This window comes from Mastigoproctus giganteus, chromosome 8 (genome assembly GCF_048544385.1).
Source record: "Mastigoproctus giganteus isolate SK-2022 chromosome 8, ASM4854438v1, whole genome shotgun sequence".
NCBI lineage: Eukaryota > Metazoa > Arthropoda > Arachnida > Uropygi > Thelyphonidae > Mastigoproctus > Mastigoproctus giganteus.
The window spans coordinates 58,079,623-58,100,077 of record NC_143582.1 but is presented as its reverse complement, the minus strand read 5'-3'; the positions used below and the strand labels follow the sequence as shown (position 1 = coordinate 58,100,077).

General features: G+C 35.0%; 1 protein-coding gene across 1 annotated transcript in view; it reads right to left on the bottom strand.

Annotated features, from left to right (window-relative positions):
- Sec63 (translocation protein Sec63) overlaps window positions 1–20,455 on the bottom strand; it is a 237,335-nt gene that overhangs the window by 170,371 nt on the left and 46,509 nt on the right. Inside the window, exons 5-6 of the mRNA XM_090379377.1 lie at window positions 8,436–8,497; window positions 593–651 (exon numbers count right to left, since the gene is read on the bottom strand). Coding sequence (XP_090235503.1) covers window positions 593–651; window positions 8,436–8,497 — 121 coding nt within the window. The remainder of the gene's footprint in view (window positions 1–592; window positions 652–8,435; window positions 8,498–20,455) is intronic.

Here is a 20,455-nt window from a genome sequence, read left to right as displayed (position 1 = left end):
TGGTTGATTCTATTAACCAGTGATAACACACACACAAATTCAGGTCAAATCAGACGATTTTCATTCGGTGGCTTCTAGAAATTTTCAAAAGTAATTACAAAATACTTGTAATTAGCTAGCAATACCAATATGAATTTAGTTTCCCACTATATTATGCTAACTTTAACAAAATCTCCATAAATTAAAACATTATTGTTATTAATAATTATGCAGTTTCACTGTTTAAAATCGTTACTTTTATGTCAGAATTAAACAAGCTACATCTCTGATTAAATAATTTAAAATAGAAGAGTGACTGAAAAGGCACTCTGCACTTAATACATTAATGGAATTAGTACTGAGCATTTATTGTGGCATAGTATTAAATTAATACTGAAATTTTTATTAATAACCACTTGCCCATTACACTTAATGGGTTGGCAATGTACAAGGCCGACCGGGCTAGCTGCAAAAACCTTGGGAGGTGCATTATGGCCACAGAAGCTGATGCGCCAAAAGCTACCAAAAAAAAAAAAAAAATGTACAATAGATACAGTGCCTTTGCAATTGCCCTGTATTATGAAACTCTTAAAAATATATATATCTTGCTTACCCAAACAGAATTTTCTTTTTCAACAATCCACGATGGTAGTGCAATGCCAAATGATGTTGCTGGAAGAAAAGATCAGTGGGGAGGGGAAGAGAGAGATAGTGAAGTTTATCTTCTGACTTTGAATTTACTATATATAATATATATTTTTTCAAAATTTGTGGTACAAATATTTTCTTTGATACATATATATATATATATATATATATATATATATATATACTGCACTACCATTAAAATCCAGACACCTGCCTTTAGACATTAGGCACAAAATATTAAATGACAGTGTCATTTAATATTTTGTGCTGAAACCTTTTGCTTTTATGACAGCTTCCAATCTTTGCAGCATACTCTCAACCAGCTTTTTATAAATGTCAGGTGATATGTTCCTCCACTTGGCCTTTAATGCAGCCACCAGTTCCGCCTTGTTATTTGGGCGATTTCGACATGCACGTACCTGACAATCCAATACATCCCAAAGATGCTCGATAGGGTTCAGATCAGGACTCTGGACTGGCCAATCCAACTTTTCCACACCTACGTTCTCAAACCACACTGTTACAACCCGAGCAGTGTGGCATGAAGCATTATCTTCCTGATACAGGTATGGGCCTCCCCGATGTATTGCCATATGTTGGGAAGTGCATAATTGTCCAGGCTGTCCTGGTATTGCACAGCATTCATGGTTTTGTCAATAAGGACTAATGAGTCCAAGCCAAACCATGAAAAGCAACCCCATATCATGACACTGCCTCCACCAAACTTCATTGTTGGGAGGATACACTCAGGAAGGAACTGTTTCCCTGGCATTCACCGCACCCATGAACAACCATCAGACTGGTAGAGTGCGAACCGTGACTCGTCTGTCCATAGGACTGTTTTCCACTGCTCTACAGTCCAGGATTCGCACTCCTTACACCATGTTAATTGGCGTCTAATATTTGTTGAGGTGATCAATGGCTTGTGAACAGCTGCACGACCGTTGTAACCCATATCATGGACTGTCCTTCATATTGTACAAGTGCTGACATTAGTCCCAATACTCTCACAGAGGGTTTGTGTGACTTAAAACAATGGCAAATTACGATTTGGCACACAGTTCTTCACAGAATTCTCTTGTCCCGTTCTGTTAGTTTTCGGGGTTTACCAGGCTATTTTTTGGCAGATTCAGTCCCATTCCTCTTCATTTACATATGAGGTAACTAACCGTTGACCTAGGGTTCCCCAGAGTGACTGCAATATCTTGTACAGAAAACTTGCTTATGTAGCATTCTACTATCATTCCATGTTAGAAGTCTGTGAATTCTGTTAAACATGTCATCTTGCATGCCCACTTTTGCAAATGTCTGTTCAAAGCCCAATGTGCATATTTATAGCAAGTTCTGTAACGTGTTGCATGCATAGCACCTGTTTCCCCATCCATGGAGGGTGTTCAGATATTAAGGATTAGAAGTGTGTGTATATAAATATATACATATATACTGGATTTAATAACAAAATGAAAATTTCCTATTGGAAGCTGCATTATACAAAAACTATCATAAATTAAAAATGAACTCAAATGTAATTTTTTTTAAAAATAACTGCTGCAACTATTAATAATTATAATTTGTAAAACAGATAGTATTACTAACCAGTGAGAAAAAGAAACTTAATAAAATTTTCAAAAGGTTTTTAACTCAGCACTAGTTGTACTCAACCTAACAGGTGCCCTCCAAAAATATCTGTGGTGTATTAATCATTAATCAATGATTAAAGATCTGATTTTTTTTTCTAAATATAGTCAAGCTTTTAGTATAGATGTTTTTTAAGTGAAAAATTCTGATTATTTACTGTTTTTGACTTTAACTTTTACTACTTTGACTTTCAGCATCTCATAAACAACACATTGCTCATATATGTAGTTTGAAATTGATGTCTTAGGTGACATGGTGGAGGCATCTACTATAGAAAATAGTTCCACCTTGTTTTTATGTTTATTTGCTGTACAAAATGTATTTGTTGTCTCGGTTATTATTATTATTTATCCATTCAATTCCTTTATTTATTTGGAAAACCATATTAATATATGGTGTAAATGTCAGTTGAATATCACACTTTTAATAGCTCTCTGAAATAGAAAATGAAAGACTCATGTTTCAGCAAACTGTATTTTTCATTTTCAACAGTATTAATATTAACATTTTTTTATAGAATTATACTTTTAGTAATGACCATTTTAATACCATGTGAATATTAAGATAGGTTATTCAGTTAATAACAAAATTAACTATACATTAAGGTGATATTTCAGGAACCTTGCCGGAACCCATTATCAGACCATATATTGACTGTTATCAGCCCAGTGCTTGCTGAGTGTCGACCTCTATTGTGCATTCTGTGTGAGTGAGTGAGAGAGACTCAGCAAGCAGGGGGCTGACAACAGCCAATATTCGGTGTGATGATGAGTTCCAACAAGAGTCCTGATATGTCACCTTAATATATAGGAATTTAGTTAACTGAATTAAACCATCTTAATATTCATGTAGTATAAGAGTGGTCATTACTAAAAGTATAATTCTATGGAAAATCATCATATAATGTTCTTCCCAAAATATATTAACATTTTTTTTAAATAATGTGTAAAAAAAGCAGAAAATTTTTTTAAATATTTAAATTTTTATTAAAAATTTAAAAACTCTGTTACAATAAGTACTGCAATCTATTAAAAAAGAATAAATATAGAAGGGGGGGAAAAATGTTTGCATCTACAGGTTCTGCACCACTGTGATAATAACAAATAAGGTGCCACATTAAAAGTGGGGTCTCTTAGGTCCCACATGCATGGTAGTGTAACATTCCTTGCAGAGGACTCCCCCTAAGGGCTAACCTTTCACGATAATAAATATTACAATGGATTACAGCTGGATGTTCGGCTTCAGTCTGTGAGCTTCACTTTTGATTACAGATTTTATGGTATTTGACAGCTAAAACCCTAACTCCAGCATTGTTATAGAGAGAGAGTAGTTTGACTACTTGTTTAGAGAGTAGTATGTATGGCAGTCATATGCAGATCTCAAAGAATAGTGACAAGAAAACATTTGAATTAATAGCAGTGAGATTACTACCAGTTCAATATTCTCTGTTTAGTTAGTATTAGCACAAGAATGGCCAAATGATACAAGAAAGCAAACCTATGCAACTGTTCATACTTTCCCTATTGCCAAAAAAAAATAATCATGCAATTATACTTTGAGCTGTACCAAACTTGCCACCTCAACTACTTTTGGGAATAACTTAATCCAGTGATCTACATACAACACACTGTTCAAAGGTCAACTTTATATCCAACCTTCTATCACTCCCTAAGATTTTATATTTGTAAGGTATATTTGTTCTTTTCTCTCCTACCAATGAAAATATACCTCCTTTGGGATGGGGGGAATTATATGCATTAATCAGATCCCCCAAGGCGTCTATGTTAACTAGATCTGCAGTATGCACCTCCAAAACTGTTCCTTATAAGGACAATGATTAGTGCTCTTGTCAATCTAGTTTGTCCTTCTTTTAACCCTTCCTAGAAATTCTCTTTTTTCAGGTGTGACCTCCAGATCTGCATATAATATTACAAGTGTAGTTTCACCATTAGTTTTATATATAGGAATAATGACATCTTTCTCCCTGCTTGCAAAAGTATGGTAAGTCGTTGAGATTATCCATGAAACCTTCCTGTTTATGCTGCACAGTAAATTTCATATTCGATTTTATAATAACCTCCAAATCGTTTTCATCCGAATTCCTCTCTGCTCTGCTGAGTTACTTCTGTTCCTCAGGTGTTGCAAGATCTCATGTTTAGAAGCATTAAACTTTAGTTTCCATATTTCTGATCGCAGCTGTAACTAGCCCAAATCCATTTGAAGTGATTTGTAATGTGGCTCCTGTCACTAACCACCTTCTCGTGCTTTGACAGCTTCCTCCATACTCCCTCATCAATATCATTACGGTATATCAGAAGCAAGAGGGATCCCAGTGCCAACCTTTGAGAGAGAGAGAGAGAGAGAGAAAGAGAGAGGCTACTTGCTACACAAGTTCACTCTGAAGATTGTTCCTTAATGACCACCCCTGCCCCCTATTCTCAGGCCAGACAATGATCAACTAAGCACCATTTCTGTAATTCCAATTTTCTCCTGTTTATACACTTTCGCATCTCCTGTTTAACTATTCCATTATGGAATGGGGAAACACTGTTGAGTGGATAATATGAGTGGATATCATACTAACAACATACTAATAGTTCGATACACTTACATGCTAATTTTTTTTTTTGATTTTAACTATTTTTTTTAAGTATAACTGGATATATACTGTCTACCTGTGGAGACTTGATTCTCCCTTAGTCAAGATAATTCTTCTGATAGATGCTTCCCAAAGATAGTTATATCATGAATTTTTTTACCGTGGTTAACCGAGGGTAACTGAATCAGCGGATATGGGGGTAAACAACTACATACATTTTGATGGTTGTTCCAGCAAATTATTCTGTACGTGCATAGACTCTTAAAACTTTACAGCAGTGGTGTCCAACCTGTATGAGTGGGGGGCCAGATTCAGAAATTTTCAACTCTTTAGGCCAGTGAGAAAAATTTACAAAGACATATCGTGATTATCCAGCTATTTTCTCATATGTACACCATATCAAGACACCTGCATGCATGTAAACAGGACTTTAAAAATACTTTTACTTTTAAAATTAGAATTGTAAAGAAAAAATTTTAATGAGTTATTATTTATTCAGTACACAAACAGGCAAATTACATTTTAGTGAGATATTTCAACAATGTTTTTGCTTGCACAAAAATTGTTCGATATTCGCTGGTATACTTTACATAGCAATATGAAGTACATTGCATAAATGTTCATCTGTCATAATGACCGTGACTTTGTATTTTTCATCAACAAAAAAAGGTTTTTCACAACGATATGTGCTACCAAATAGTTCAATAAACTGAATAGCATGGCTCAAAAGAAAGGGAAAGGATCCTTTGTTGATGTATTTTCTATAAAATAGTGAGAATATCATTCTCAAGGTCCAGAATCCAGTGGCCACTGAGGGCAGTACCATGAGTAAACAGCTGGCCACCTAATCAATGCCATCTAGATACAAGGCCTGCAGACTGTAATGGATTGTGTTATTGAACTAAAGTAATCTTTTTGGCATTTGGGTATTATCCGCTGGACCGCAATACGACCTACATGAGTTGGATGGGATCTATCCAGTTATATTAAAGGAGGCAGCAAAGGAAGTAAGCAAACCCTTAGCCATAATCATGAGAGCTTCCTTGGACTCAGGGGAGGTACCCATGGACTGGAGATGTGCAAATGTGACCCCAATTCACAAAGGAGGATCAAAGGACGACACAAGTAATTATAGACATGTTAGTTTAACTTCTGTTCCAGGGAAATTAACAGAAGCACTGCAGGATCATCCAGACAAGACTTCAATTATAGCTCGGCACAGCATGGGTTTGTTAAGGGGAAGTCTTGGCTGACCAATTTGATTGGATACTATGATGTGATCACAAAGCAACTGGATGCTTCTTTTAAAACAACATTTTTTATAATCTTGTGCCCGTCTGGTAACCTTATCTTAACATGCTGGAATGATCTGACCCGAGACATTGCTACATACAATTCGTGACTAAATACATTGTTAGTAAGTGAAATTCTGACTCTATCAAACGTTTGCCCTTGACTTTTATTTATAGTCATCACAAAAGCCAGCCGAATAGGAAACTGCTGTTCCTTAAATGAGAATGGCAAAAGTCGAATCGGATGGAGTCAAATCTGCACACAGTAAGAGTACACATTTTCCTTTAGCTTCTCCTATTATTTCTAGATCCAAGAAATTCTGATGCATAACTTTGACTATAAATCTCGTACCATCGATCAATCCTTCTGAAATTGCCATATTCTACAGTAAAATAAAATGATCCCCAACTTTTTCACACTTAAAATGTAAGGCTTGACAATGAACACACCTTTTCACTAAGTAAGCCAATACTGTGACATATTAAACCTTTCGGATCCTTAAATGCACATTTCAGACTGATCCTGATGCATTTGCAAGAGCACGAAAATGCGTATTTTTTCTTTGCCGTGTTGTGTTCAACACGATCAGTCAGAGTAGCATGGCAGCATAGCAGGGCTACGGTAGGCAGTGCTAGTAGACAAAGCTGGTCCATTCTGTAAAATAAAAATATTCAAAATTTTTATATTTTCCCATTTTTCTGCACACCTAGGAAGAAATATCTTCCATTTGAGACCACTTCAGCCCAATCGGTTAGGCCTATCGTTCACAATGGCTGTCTCAAGAAAACACTTCCATATTAATATATAGAAGTTTTATGTTCTCTAAACTTAGCCATTCAGTTTAATTACAAGTGTAAAATATTTATTATTCCTCTCCCATATATTTTTAAGTTTCTTTTCTCTATCTTTGAAAACTATAAGAGGAAACCGCATACCTTTATGTAGGACCGGAATTCTCTCAACCCTCACAGTCGAAGGATTATGTGATTATATGAATAAATGTCCCATGTTTAATTAAAAACTACATTAAATTTATATAAATAGATACGTATTAAAAGATCATCATGTATTCAATTCTCATCCCCAACATAACACATCAAAAAAAGTCAGGGGAAGCTGACAGCCATCAACACCTCCAAAAACCCGTATCTATTTTTTTTACGTATTTTTTAATACGCATCTATTTATATAATATAGATACTATTAAAAATTAAATTATAAAAATTAAATTATTAAAAATTAAAAATTAAATTATTAAAAATTTAATGTAGTTTTTAATTAAACATGGGACATTTATTCATATAATCACAACCCTTTGACTGTGACGGTTGAGAGAATTCCGGTTCTACATAAAAGGTATGAGGTTTCCTCTTATAGTTTTTAATAATAACTTTAGTAGGACATATTCAGCTTTATCGCTCTTACAATCATAATAAATAAATAATTTCTCTCGATCTATATGTACCTCTTCACAAGCAACATCATATTCATGAGTCTTACATAACAACATACATGAATTGTGCACAGACTGCCTAAAGCTAACAATACTGCATTAAAACTACATTTAATCTATGGATATCTGTTTTCCATACAATTTGTATGCAAAATATAAATAATAATTTCCAGATTTCTATTCATCTGACTATAATGAAATTTGGAATGGCTTGACAAATATTTTTAAAAAGCCCAAATATAAAATTTCATGAAAATCCATTCAGTGGAGTCCTGTTACATGTGGACAAACATGGTGAAGACATTAGGTGCTCATGCATATATGTATATGTGAAGGACATACCAAAAAATAAAATAAATTAATATTTAACAGCATTTATGTACACAGTTTTTTCAATTTTTATAAACTTCCAAATTCCTTGAAAAAACTATTTCTAGATGGTGAGCATAAGTATATCTAAAAGCTCACTAGAAAAGAGTTAAAAGCTTCAGCGGTAGTTAATTTTATTTCTTAAAATTATACCCAAATGAGTAACGAACTATAAATACATAGATAAAGAATAGGGACCTGGTTTCTTGTTTTCTTGCTGCTATCCTCAATTATGATGGTCCCAAAATTTTCAAAAACTCAGAAATGTCTAATGTTCTGAAAGCCAATTAGCAGTAACCAAAGGCAGATAATTTCTAGCATACTCAATACAGAGAGAGAGAGAGACAAATTAAGATTAAAAGACTTTTGAAATTTGTATTTACAAATTTTGAGAGACAAACAAAAATGTTATTAAAAAAATAAATATAAAATAAAATAGGTGAAGGAAGTCATTACCTCCAGGGCCATCAGGATTTCCATACATTTCCCAATTTTTTTTAGCTTCTTCATCAGTAAGTCTAAATAGCAAAGAATATATTAAATTAAACTCAACTTATTGTTTTTGAGTCAAAGTGAATTTAATCAGTAACATGAAAACAAACATTTAACATGCTCCTATTTAAACTTAAAAAGAGTATGATAATTCCCTCTCTTGTAAAAGGATTTGATAGAATCTGCATACAGTCTGTCCCCGACATACGTAGAGATACATTCCAGGACTTTTTACATAATCTGAGTTTTACGTAACTTGGGAATGACTAATAAAATATTGCTACTATATCCTTGATATACCAAAATTACAAAAAACATAATATCCTCAGAAGAATAAAGAAAAATAGTTATATACCATAACAATTAAAATCTTTATCTGGGACAGCCGTGAAGTAGTACTGCTTTCACTTATTCTCTTAGGTGGCACCATGATAATAGTAAAAATAAAATTTTCTTTATAGAACATAACAGGGTTAAGTTCCAAGAGATGCTGTCACATCTTACGGCATGCGAATGAAACATGCACTACATGATGATAGTTTGACACAAAGTCGCTGAAAATGGACAATGTGAATTTCAACTTCATCACAATAATACATACAAAATGCAAACAAAAGCTCCCACTTCACTCTCAAACAAAACTGAACTGACTCTACAATCCAGAAAGCATGGAACAAAAGAATGTAGAGACAAAGGACTAGAGTGTAATTCTCCTAAGAAATAGCCGATAGGACACACGTGGCTTGAACGTTATGGGGGTTTCTCTGAAGTGCTTCAACATTGTCTCCAACACATGTTGTCAAATGTTTTTTCAGAATTTTTAAAGCAGAAAAGGAAATGTTAACTCTAGTTATTTACCTAGATTCTAGTTACGCTGCAGGTTATTTATTATCCAACATGGTTTGTACAGGAACAAAAATAAAAACTTATACTTATTGTTCCTTCAGATTTCTGTAAAATTTATACAGAAAGTATCTTTATGATTTTACCAAAAAAAAAAAAAAAAATTACGAACTCGGGGACTAACTGCATCATAAAATTGTCACCAAAAATTAAAATGTCATTACATAAGATATATTTCACATCCTGGTTAAATAAAAATACCTGGATTCTATATTGAAAATAAAAATAATACAGTAAACCCCCGCTATTCGCGGTATCTGTATTCGCGGTTTCGCATATTCGCGATAGACAATTTAATATAAAATGAAACCTAAACAAATGTGAACATTTTCCGCCATAAAAAACCATGGGCGTGGCTAAAATTATCTTTCCCGGTCAAAACAGTGCTCAGTGGGTGGGGGGGATGAGGGGTGACAAAATCGCAAGCGTGGATGTTTCTCGCTAATCCTTGTTCAGTATGTGTTATGCGCTTGTCATGGGAGGTTTCGTCGTTTGTTTTTAATTTTTACGCTTATAAATTGAATAAATTTATCAATTTATAAATTGATATGCTTACAAAAGTGATAAATCTACCGTTTTGCAGTGTAAAACAGACTTTTTCGAGTGTGTTAACGGAAGAAAGTGACTTTATTGTGGACAAGTTCTTTCTAACCCCTACAAAAATATGGCTACGAATAACAAGGGAAATGTGAAAATATCAAAGAAGGTGATGACATTAGCGAATAAAATTGAGTTATTAGATAAAATTTCTAATGATGAAAGTGTCTCCTCAGTGGCAAAACATAAAATCAATGAGTCAACGGTACGATCAATCAAGAAATCGGAAGAAAAATCCGCCGTATTGTCTGTGAAAACGCGCTAATTGCTTCAAAAATTTGCTCTGTTACTCGTGATGTTAAATTAGAAAAAATGGAAAAGGCTTTAAATCTGTGGATAGAAGACAGAACTCAAAATAAAATTCCATTAAGTTCACTCATCATTCGTGAACAGGCAAAACTCCTTTATCAACACTTTAGCGAAACTGGTCATAGCACTGGCCGGATAAGTTTTTTTGCTAGCAAAGGTGCTGGTTTGAAAGATTTGTTTGAAATTTCTAATAAATATTACATTTAATATTAAATTGTTTCTTATTTTCATTTCGATGCCATATGCTCGCATTTCACTATGTACTGTCTATGTACATAGTCATATTATGAAGATACATATAATACATACATAGACAAAATTTTAGACTACTTTTTCTTATATATTTCCTACTTTGGAACGGAACCCCTTTATTACTATGGGTGCCATAACTCATTATTCGCGACATTTCTCAGGAACGTAACCCCCGCGAATAGCAGGGGTTTACTGTATTTATTACTTTCACTTTGTTTGAAGACATTTAGTAGCCCTCAGATCAGCCTGGATGACAAAAAAGGTACAGACTTAATTAGGTAGAATGGCAGTGACACTGAGCTACCTTGGGAAAGCATATAACAGAGAACACTGTAAATTAAAGACATGCCTGTCATAGCAGCATACAAACCTCCAAATGAAGTATAGAAAGAAAATTTCTAAAATCATCTCAAAGAAACTTATTCAAGCATCCACACTAGCCTTTGTATCAGCAATCCAAAGTTATAGAAAAAAACAATATTTTCAGTTGGGGGGGGGGGGGGCAACACACACACGTAAGAGACTTTAGCCCCAAGATGGAAAGTTGCCATCTTTAATTGCAAATTAAAGATTCAATAATGAAAATGGAAACTGAAGTTCTGAGCAATCTTCAAAAAAAAGTTGAAGATGGCTCTGAACTTCAGCAGAAATACATTTTCGAAAAGATGAAAAAAGAAAAAGGAAACAGAAAGATGAAAAGAGAAAGAGGAAAGGCGAAAAGAGAAACTACACATAAAAGAAAAAAATATTCAGAGAAAAATAACTGAAAATTAGTGGATAAAAACAACATGGATTACAAGATTGAAAAGATTCCAAATTGACTATAAAAAATAAAAAATAAAAATTAGCATTAGTAAAGGCAAATGATGCAAGAAAGCTAGCTTATATAACATCAGCCAGAAAAAAGAAAACCTTCTCATTTCACCCATCCACTTGCTCCAAAGGTTTGTCTAGTTCTGCCTTGAATCTATTTAAGCTATCAACTGCTACAACGATAGATGGGAGTTTGTTCCAACAATCAACCATCTGCTGGCTAAAGGCAAACTTCCACACATCTATCCTGCAACTGTCTTTCCTCAATTTGAATTTATGCCCTCTCAGGTGTTTATTCTGAGCAAGAGGTAGAATCCCATCAGCATTGAGCATGCTCAAACCATTCAAGGCTTTATACACCTCAATCAGATCACCTTGCAGGTGCCTAGTCTCCAGACACTGTAATTTGCAAAACTTAAGCCTTCCTTCGTAAGAGCAGCCCTTTGTTCCATACACTAATCTTGTTGCCCTTCTCTGTACTCGTTCCAGCAGCTCTACATCCTTCTTAAAATGAGGCCTCTAAACCTGTATACAGTACTCAAGGTGTGGCCTGACCACTGCCTTATACAAAGGGATAATCACCTCCTTATTCCTGCTAGAAAAATTCCTGTATATCATTGACAAGACACCATGAGCTACTTTTGCAGACAGTCTGCACTACTCAGAAAACTTTATATCTGCCTAGTCCCTCTGGTCCTTTTCATTCTCTACCACTGTCAGTGTAATACCACATAGTTGATACGTTACGCTGGGGTTACTGCTTCCCATATGCAGTACTTTACATTTGTCAATGTTAAACCTCAGTTGCCACCTCTCAGCCCATCTGCTCAACTTTTCTAGATCCTGTTGCAGCGGTGTACTGTCATTAGTGTCATTAACAACCCTGTCGATCTTCATATCATCTGTAAACTTGGACATTAAGACTGATATACCATCATCAATATCATTAATAAAGAAAGAAAACAGCAATGTACTCAACACTGGGGGACTCCACGAATAACATTAGTCCACAAAGAGCAGTGTCCATTGATTTCCACTCCTGTGTTCTCCCACTCAATCATCTCTTTATCCATAGCAGCAATTTGCCTGCAATGCCACACTGCTCTAATTTGTGCAGCAGTCTTCTAAGTGCAACAGTAGCAAAAGCTTTCCTGAAATGCAAGTATATGATATCAAAATTATTTTTTGCCTCCAGTTGCTTTGTGACCACATCATAGAATCCAATCAAATTGGTCAGACCAGACTTCCCCTTAACAAACCCATGCTGTGTCCGGCTATAACTGAAGTCTTGTCTAGATGATCCCACAGTGCTTCTTTAACCAGTGCCTCTATTAATTTCTCTGGAACAGAAGTTAAATTAACTGGTCTGTAATTACTTGTGTCACCCTTTGATCCTCCTTTGTGAATTGGGGTCACAAATTGTGTATTGTGTATGAGAAACTAAGTTGTCTGAAATGCAAAATAACTTAATTTATGCATATAAGTTTTTTTAAAACTTACTTTCTTATATAAGCTACACATCCCATCTTTCAAATTAAAAAAAAAAAAAAAAAAGTGATTTTACTGAAGTCTTAAAACTATATATAATAGGTAGACATACAGGGTGAGTCAAGAGGAATAGTAAATATTTCAGGAGGTTATAGTATCGATTATTCTGAGTAAAAAAGTTCATATAAATGTGTCCAATTCTCAATGGACAGGGAGATACAGCTGTTTTAAACTGGCGTGCACAGCTCCCTGAATCAGATGTGACCAAGAAGCAGCTATAACCTGACATTGTTTGGTGTTAGAAGTGTTTTTAAAAATGCCGCGCATCTTCACACATGCCGAATATACCGATTTCGTGGTGGGAGTGCTACTGCTGCTTGTACAGAATGCCATCGACTGTTTCCTAACCACAGAATACCAGATTCAAGAGCATTTACTAGCGTTTACACCAAACTGCGTGAGACTGGTACAGTTTGCAGTGCTCATATATTTCTTCTGAACGTGCAAATGAACAAAATGTGGATGAAATAGAACACATTCTTCAGTTGGTAGAACGTAGTCCTATTATTAGCACACAAAGAATTTCTACTTGTATCGGTGTTCCACAAACAAGAGTAGGGCGAACATTATGTGAGCATGGCTTGTATCCATTTCACATACAGCAGATGGAACACCAACCAGGAGATGATGCCCAGTGATTGGAATTTTGTCGGTGGGTAAATGCTAATCGCTCTTAATTCCATTAATACTGTTCAGCAATGAAGCTACTTTCACCCATGATGGAATCAACAACATCCGTAACTGTCATGTGGTCAGAAGAAAATCCATATGCCACTGTAGAAACAAATTTTCAACATCGATTCTCTGTAAACGTGTGGTGTGGTATCATCAACAATCAGTTAATTGGGCCTGTTGTGCTACAAAATCGTCTTACAGGGCCCATTTACTTAGAATTTCTGCAAAACGAACTTCCACTAGTATTGGAGGATGTTCCCTTAGCTACAAGGATTGCTATGACAGGGCTCCAGCACGACAGGGCTCCTGCATATTGTATCATCAGATGGGTTTAATGTGCATGATGAAGCTCCTGCACATTAAATCCGTCTGGTGATACAATATCTAAATCGAACTTTCCCGAACAATGGATCAGCTGCGGTGGTCCCGTTCGTTGGCCACCAGGGTCTCCAGACCTCACTCCGATTTTTGTTTGTGGGGATGGATGAAAAGCACAGTATACAAAGAAAAGGTGAATACAAGAGACAATTTGCTTGCTCACATTTTGGATACTGTTGCCGTCGTAAAGGAATGCCAAGATGACCTCAGAAGAACAACACGTCATATTACCACAAGAGTTGCAAAGTGCACAAAAGTTGGCAGTGGGATTTTCAAACATTTATTGTGAACTAAAAAATTTGTCAATCATTTGTGTTTTGTATCATTCAAAAAGTCAATAAATAATGGCTCTGTATGCGCCAGTTTCAAACAGCTGTATCTCCGTATTACCTGAGAATTGGACACATGTTTATATGAACTTTTTACTCTGAATAATCGATACTATAACCTTCCAAAATATTTACTATTCCTCCTGAATCACCCTGTATATCAATAAAGCATAATATCCTATTCTGAAATAAAATAAAACTATCCAACATCAAAACAACAAAAATAAAATCACTATGGTTAATCTTCTCCACTGCTTTCATCTACATGATCAGCTGATCGTTAGAATCACTGTCCAATAAGTAGTTGTCCTCAGTCCATTGAGCTTATTAGATATTCCATACTTCATAAAGCTCTTTTTGACCAATGCAGGCAAAATGCAAGCCCATTCATTTTTTTTTATCCACAAGCAAAGCTGTTCAAATCTTTGGCCACTTGATTTTGTCTGCTGGTGTGAACTTTTCTCAGTAGCTATCTAATATACATATTGTTCTAATATACTTGGGGAAGGACATTATATGGTGATTTTCCATAGCATTATAATTTTTAGTAAGAACCACCCTTATACCACATGAATATTGAGATAGTTTATTCAGTTAATAAGAAAATTCCTATATATATCTTGATCCTTACTGTGCATTCATTCAGAATGCACAGTAGGGATCAGACGTTCAGCAAGCAGGGAGATGGCAACAGTCAATGTATGGTCTGATGATGGGTTCCTGAAACACCATCTTAATGTACAGGAATTTAGTTATTAAAAGAATAAACTATCATAATATTCAAGTGGTATAAGAATGGTCCTTACTAAAAGTATAATTCTATACATTTCAGTACAACTTTAAACTGCCAATTTATACAAAATCCAGAAGCAACAGCATCGATGTCAACCCTCTAGGGATGACTAAATCAGTATTTATGCTTTTCACAATGTTTTTCACTTCTTTCGTTGTATTCCCATGGAAACTTTTTAATATGAGCATGCTACAGTGATTAATACTACTGGACAATTCTGCTACACATACTGGATCTAATCTGGGATTAGAGCAGTGACCATCCACCCCGACTCCTCCTCCTTCTTGGATAAGCATATTTTGGCAATGTCTTTTTTTAGAACAACATATAGCAGCACTTTTATGCTGTGATACACATTACATTGTACCACCAATTCACACTTCTACCAATTCTTACAATAACACCCTTCTCACCTATGGCATTCAAATGTTGTAACAAGTGACATATCAAAATACATGGAATCAACATTTTCAATTTTGGAAATAATCTACAAAGTCTGCTATCACAAACTGATAAACATACCTTTGAAAACACAACAACTAGATATCCAGAAGACACTGGCAGAAGCTTGTTTTCCTTCTAATATGTAAATCATTTCTTGAAAAACTCTGCTCGTCTCTTGGCCTGCCTTGAATCACTGAATATTTCTCTGGACAATGCTACAGCCTTTAACTGGTATATTTCAGCTGACATTGCATATCTGAAGTGTTGTTTCTCACTTATGTATTCACAAAGCTTTTCTTATTTTCTGAGAAATTTTGTTTCTGCTGATGAAAAGTCCTCTTTTACCACTGCTTTGCACCAACTCTTTTCTTTCTCCATTCTTCCAGTCGCTTATACAACTTTCACTAACAATGTATTTTCCACCAGCAGCACAGTTTCCAATATTTTCTTCATTGTTTTCGGTTTGTTACTAATTGTTTTCAGTACAAATTACATTCAGTAGTAAAGGGTGCCAAACTGAAAGAATCTTAAGCTGTACAAAGACTAGATGATTTCCTCACATGGATAAGGGAAGGTCACAAATGAATGTGCCCTTGCCCTATCATTCACATGCACTGAGTAGTAAATAATAAGGCATTAACAGCAATTTGTTTCTCTTCTGTCAAAAGTCATACAATAAAGATATTTGAATAAATTACGTGTTGTTAGAAAATGATGTTTATTTTGAATAGCAAGAATAACTTTTCATACAACACAATATTCCAAGTTACATTTTATTAAATATTAGTAAACAACATATTTCACGTTTTGTTTACTGATATTTACTAAAATAAACAAACAAAATATTTCATTTAGACTACAGCCATATAAGTAAATAAAAATGCTGAAGTTAATAATAAAAATATAATAAAAAAAATAGGTTAAATTCACAAATAGGCAATGTCAGGACAAGTTGATTTTTTCTTTTTTTTCATTTTTTTTAATTGTGTGGGATATTAAAAAAAATACAGTTATTAAAAATAGGAAAATTAGCACATCTATTAAAAGCATAAAACTTTTGGATTAGATCAAAAGTAAACTACAAGTTTCCCAATGGTAAAAAGGAGAAAACAATTAACTTTCTTCAAAAATTGATGTGCCCAAGGAGATAGATCCTTTTGGGTCCTTGCATATGTCATATTATTCAAAAAAGTGTAATTTTATCCTGTACATCCTTCTTCATGGGTTGCAATTTATTTGGTAGATGAATGGAAGGAAGAGCACTTATTTAGAAATAACTTACTTTTGCAGATTACAAAACAGCCAATTTAAATGCTATTGACTTACTTGCCAGAAGGAAGCCAATCTGTTTTTGATTTTCCACACATATTTAAGTGCCCAATTTTATTACATTAATTACTATAAAGAAATTTTGTTATTTTGAGATCAAAAACATCAACAATGGACTGTAGGGTTGAAATTTCACCAATAGGTTAATGAAACTGAGTGTTCAAGAATGCAACATTTCCAGGTTTATTTTTTAATCGATAAAAGCACTTATCTAATTTCCAAGCTGCATGCAGATCAAGGCTGAGAAGAAGAGTAAGAATATCAGACTGCTTGCTTTTGTACAGATTTCTTATTAACTGACAAGCACAGATTAACCTGTATTATACCACAGCTGCCAACTTTTTACTTTCGCAAAGCTAAAGCTAAGAATAAACAGGAGAAAAAGATTTTTTCCCCACAACATTAAAAAAAAATAAAAATAAATAAAAAATTGAGTTTTTAAAGACCCCACTGTACTAGAAATTAAATTTCACTGACAACATAATACATATTTTACAAAAAATACATAGGCATAGGATTGTTTACCAACAGTATAAATACTTTTGAACATTAGCATATCTAGGATTTCTGCTTAGACTGTCTGTTAGACATCAACTGATTATGACTGATTCAAAAAGATACTGTTACAGGCTTTGCCCTCTTCAGAAATGTTAAGTCAGAGACGTGGTGTCACACAGATATAAGCAGTACAAAATTGGAATTTGGGGAGACAGGAAGGGAGGAGGGGTTATGCTGTTAGTTAAGAAACACAAAATTTAAGGAAGTGCATCCAATTATGTTGGTGGATAATGCAATGTTGAGTCTGTTTGGTGTTACATAAGCATTGGGAAAGGAAAAATGAGTAGGTGTGTGTTATAGGCCTAATGAATCTGATGAGTATAATTAGCAATTGTACAGAGAAATAGAGTGGGTCAGTAAATCAGAATGTCTTAGAATGGGGGATTTTAACTTTCCAGATATTCACTCGAACTTGTGGATTGGTCACTCGCACACTAGTAAGACTTTTGTGGATTTATTGGATGACTGTTTTCTACAGCAACATGTTCGAGAGGCAACCAGAGGGAGTAATATTGATCTGATTATCAGCAGTGATTATTCATGCATTAAGAATTTGCAGATAAATGAACCACTGGGTGACAGTGATCACAATGTACTGATGTGGGAATTACTTAAAGATGTAACTACCATCAAAGCTAAAGGGAAAGGCTTTTGCTTTCATAAAGCCTTTCCCATGTGACTACAGGGGTCTCTGACAGAATTTTTTAAATTCTGTACAATGGGATCAACTGATGATGTCACCAAAGTTGAATTCTAAATGGGAAGCCTTCAGGGACTTAATTTTGGAGGCTACTAGGCTTTTCATTCCAACTAAGAAATACTGTTCAAGGTTTAGGCCTAAATGGATGTCAGATGAATTAATGAGGCTCGTGGCAGAGAAGAAAAATGTATGGGATGCATATAAAGTATCAGGTGACACAGAAGCCTATGGCAGATATAAACTACTCTGTAATCAAGTCACAAAGGAGGTTAGGCAGGCAAAGGCAGATTTCGAGAAATCTTTGGCAAAGGATGCAAAGAAAAATAGCAAAGGGTTCTTTATTTATGTAAACTCTAGAAGAAAAGGGATGAATCAGATCAGATCATTTAACATAGATGGGTTGACTATTCATGATCAGGCTAAATTGAATGAGTATTTTGCATCTACATTCATACATGAGAAGTTATTCAAAGAGGAAAGTGCCAGAAGTTTATCAAACTCTAACAGGGAGCTAAGTGATTTTGTAAAAACTGAGGGAAAGTGGAGGAGAAATAGTTGAAGTTAAACATAAAAAAGGCAACTGGGGTGGATTGGATCTATCCAATTATATTAAAGAGGGCAGCAAAGGAAGTAAGCAAACCCTTAGCCATAATTACGAGAGCTTCCTTGGACTCAGGGGAGGTCCCCATGGACTGGAGGTGTGCAAATGTATCACCAATTCACCAAGGGGGTTCATCAAAAGGTGACACAAGTAACTATACACATGTTAGTTTAACTTGTGTTCTGGGGAAAATAATGGAATCACTGATTAAAGAAGCACTGCAGGATCATCTAGACAAGACTGCAGTAATAGTTAAGACAGCATGGGTTTGTTAAAGGGAGGTCTTGTCTGATCAATTTGACTGGACACTGATGTGGTCACAAAGGAACTGAATGCCATACTGTACAAATTGGAGCAGAATGGTATTAAGGGTAAGTTGCTACAATGGATAAAAGTATGGTTGAGTGGGAGAAGATAGAGGGTGGTAATCAATGGGTGCTGCTCTTCATTGACTAATGTTATTAGTGGAGTCCACAGAGTTTGGGCCTCATTTTAGGAAGGATATAGATTTGCTTGAGCGTGTACAGAGAAGGGCAACAAGATTGGTGAAGGGAATGAAGGGATCCTCTTACCAGGAGAGGCTTAAGTTCTGCAAATTGCAGCAGCTGGAGACTAGGCGCCTGCGAGGTGATCTGATTGAGGTGTATAAGGCCTTGAATGGGTTGAGCACGCTGAATTCTGATGGAATTCTTCCACTTGTTCAGATTACAAACCTAAGAGGGCATAAATTGAAATTGAGGAAGGACAGATGTAGAATAGATGTGCAGAAATTTGACTTTAGCCAGCGGGTGGTTAATTGCTGGAACAAACTTCCATCTGTCATTGTGGAAGTTGATAGGTTAAATAAATTTAAGGAGGAACTGGACAAATACTTAGAGGGGACTGTTTTGTAATTTTTTTTTTTTTTTTTTGGCTGATGCTGCATAAGCTCATACACTTGCTTTCTTGCATCACATTCCACTACTACTACTTGGATTTCAGGAAAGCTTTTGATACTGTTGCACATGGAAGTCTTCTGTACAAATTGGAGTGGCATGGCATTAAGGATAAGTTGGTACAATGGATAAAGGGAGATGATAAAGAGTGGTAATCAATGGACATTGCTCTTCGTGGACAAATGTTATTAGTGGAGTTCCCCAGGGCTCAGTGTTGGGCCCATTGTTGTTTTGTATATTTATCAATGATATTGATGAAGGGTTGAGTGCAGCAGGTTTCTAGCTTAGGAACTATTTGGAAACTATGTACACCATGGTAACTCTTGTATAATTCCAGAAATTGAATATCATGTTATGTCTGAGAAATTCAAAGAAACCAAATGATGCGTGTTTTGCTCTGCTGCAAAACTATTATCAATGAATGTAGTGGCTTCTGGATAATGAAGAGAAACAATGAACACACAACAAAATGACACTGGAGAACACTGCAAGATACAAATGTGCTAATGCAGAGGTTCCCAAACTTTCTCAGTTCACGGCACCCTTAGTGTTCCAGTAATTTTTTCACAACACCCCTAGGTCAAAAGAAATACCTAACACAGTGGTTTTAGACATTTTAATATATACCTATATAATAATTTTATTCTTTATATAGAGGTACTAAATAAAGATCAATTAGAGATCAACACAAAATTAAAAAGATACGGTACAATGTACCGTACACCTTTTTATAATGAAATAAATGTATAAATTTAAAAATATATAATAATAACTTTAAGTAACTTAAACCGAAATTACACGGCACCTCAAGAACGTTGTT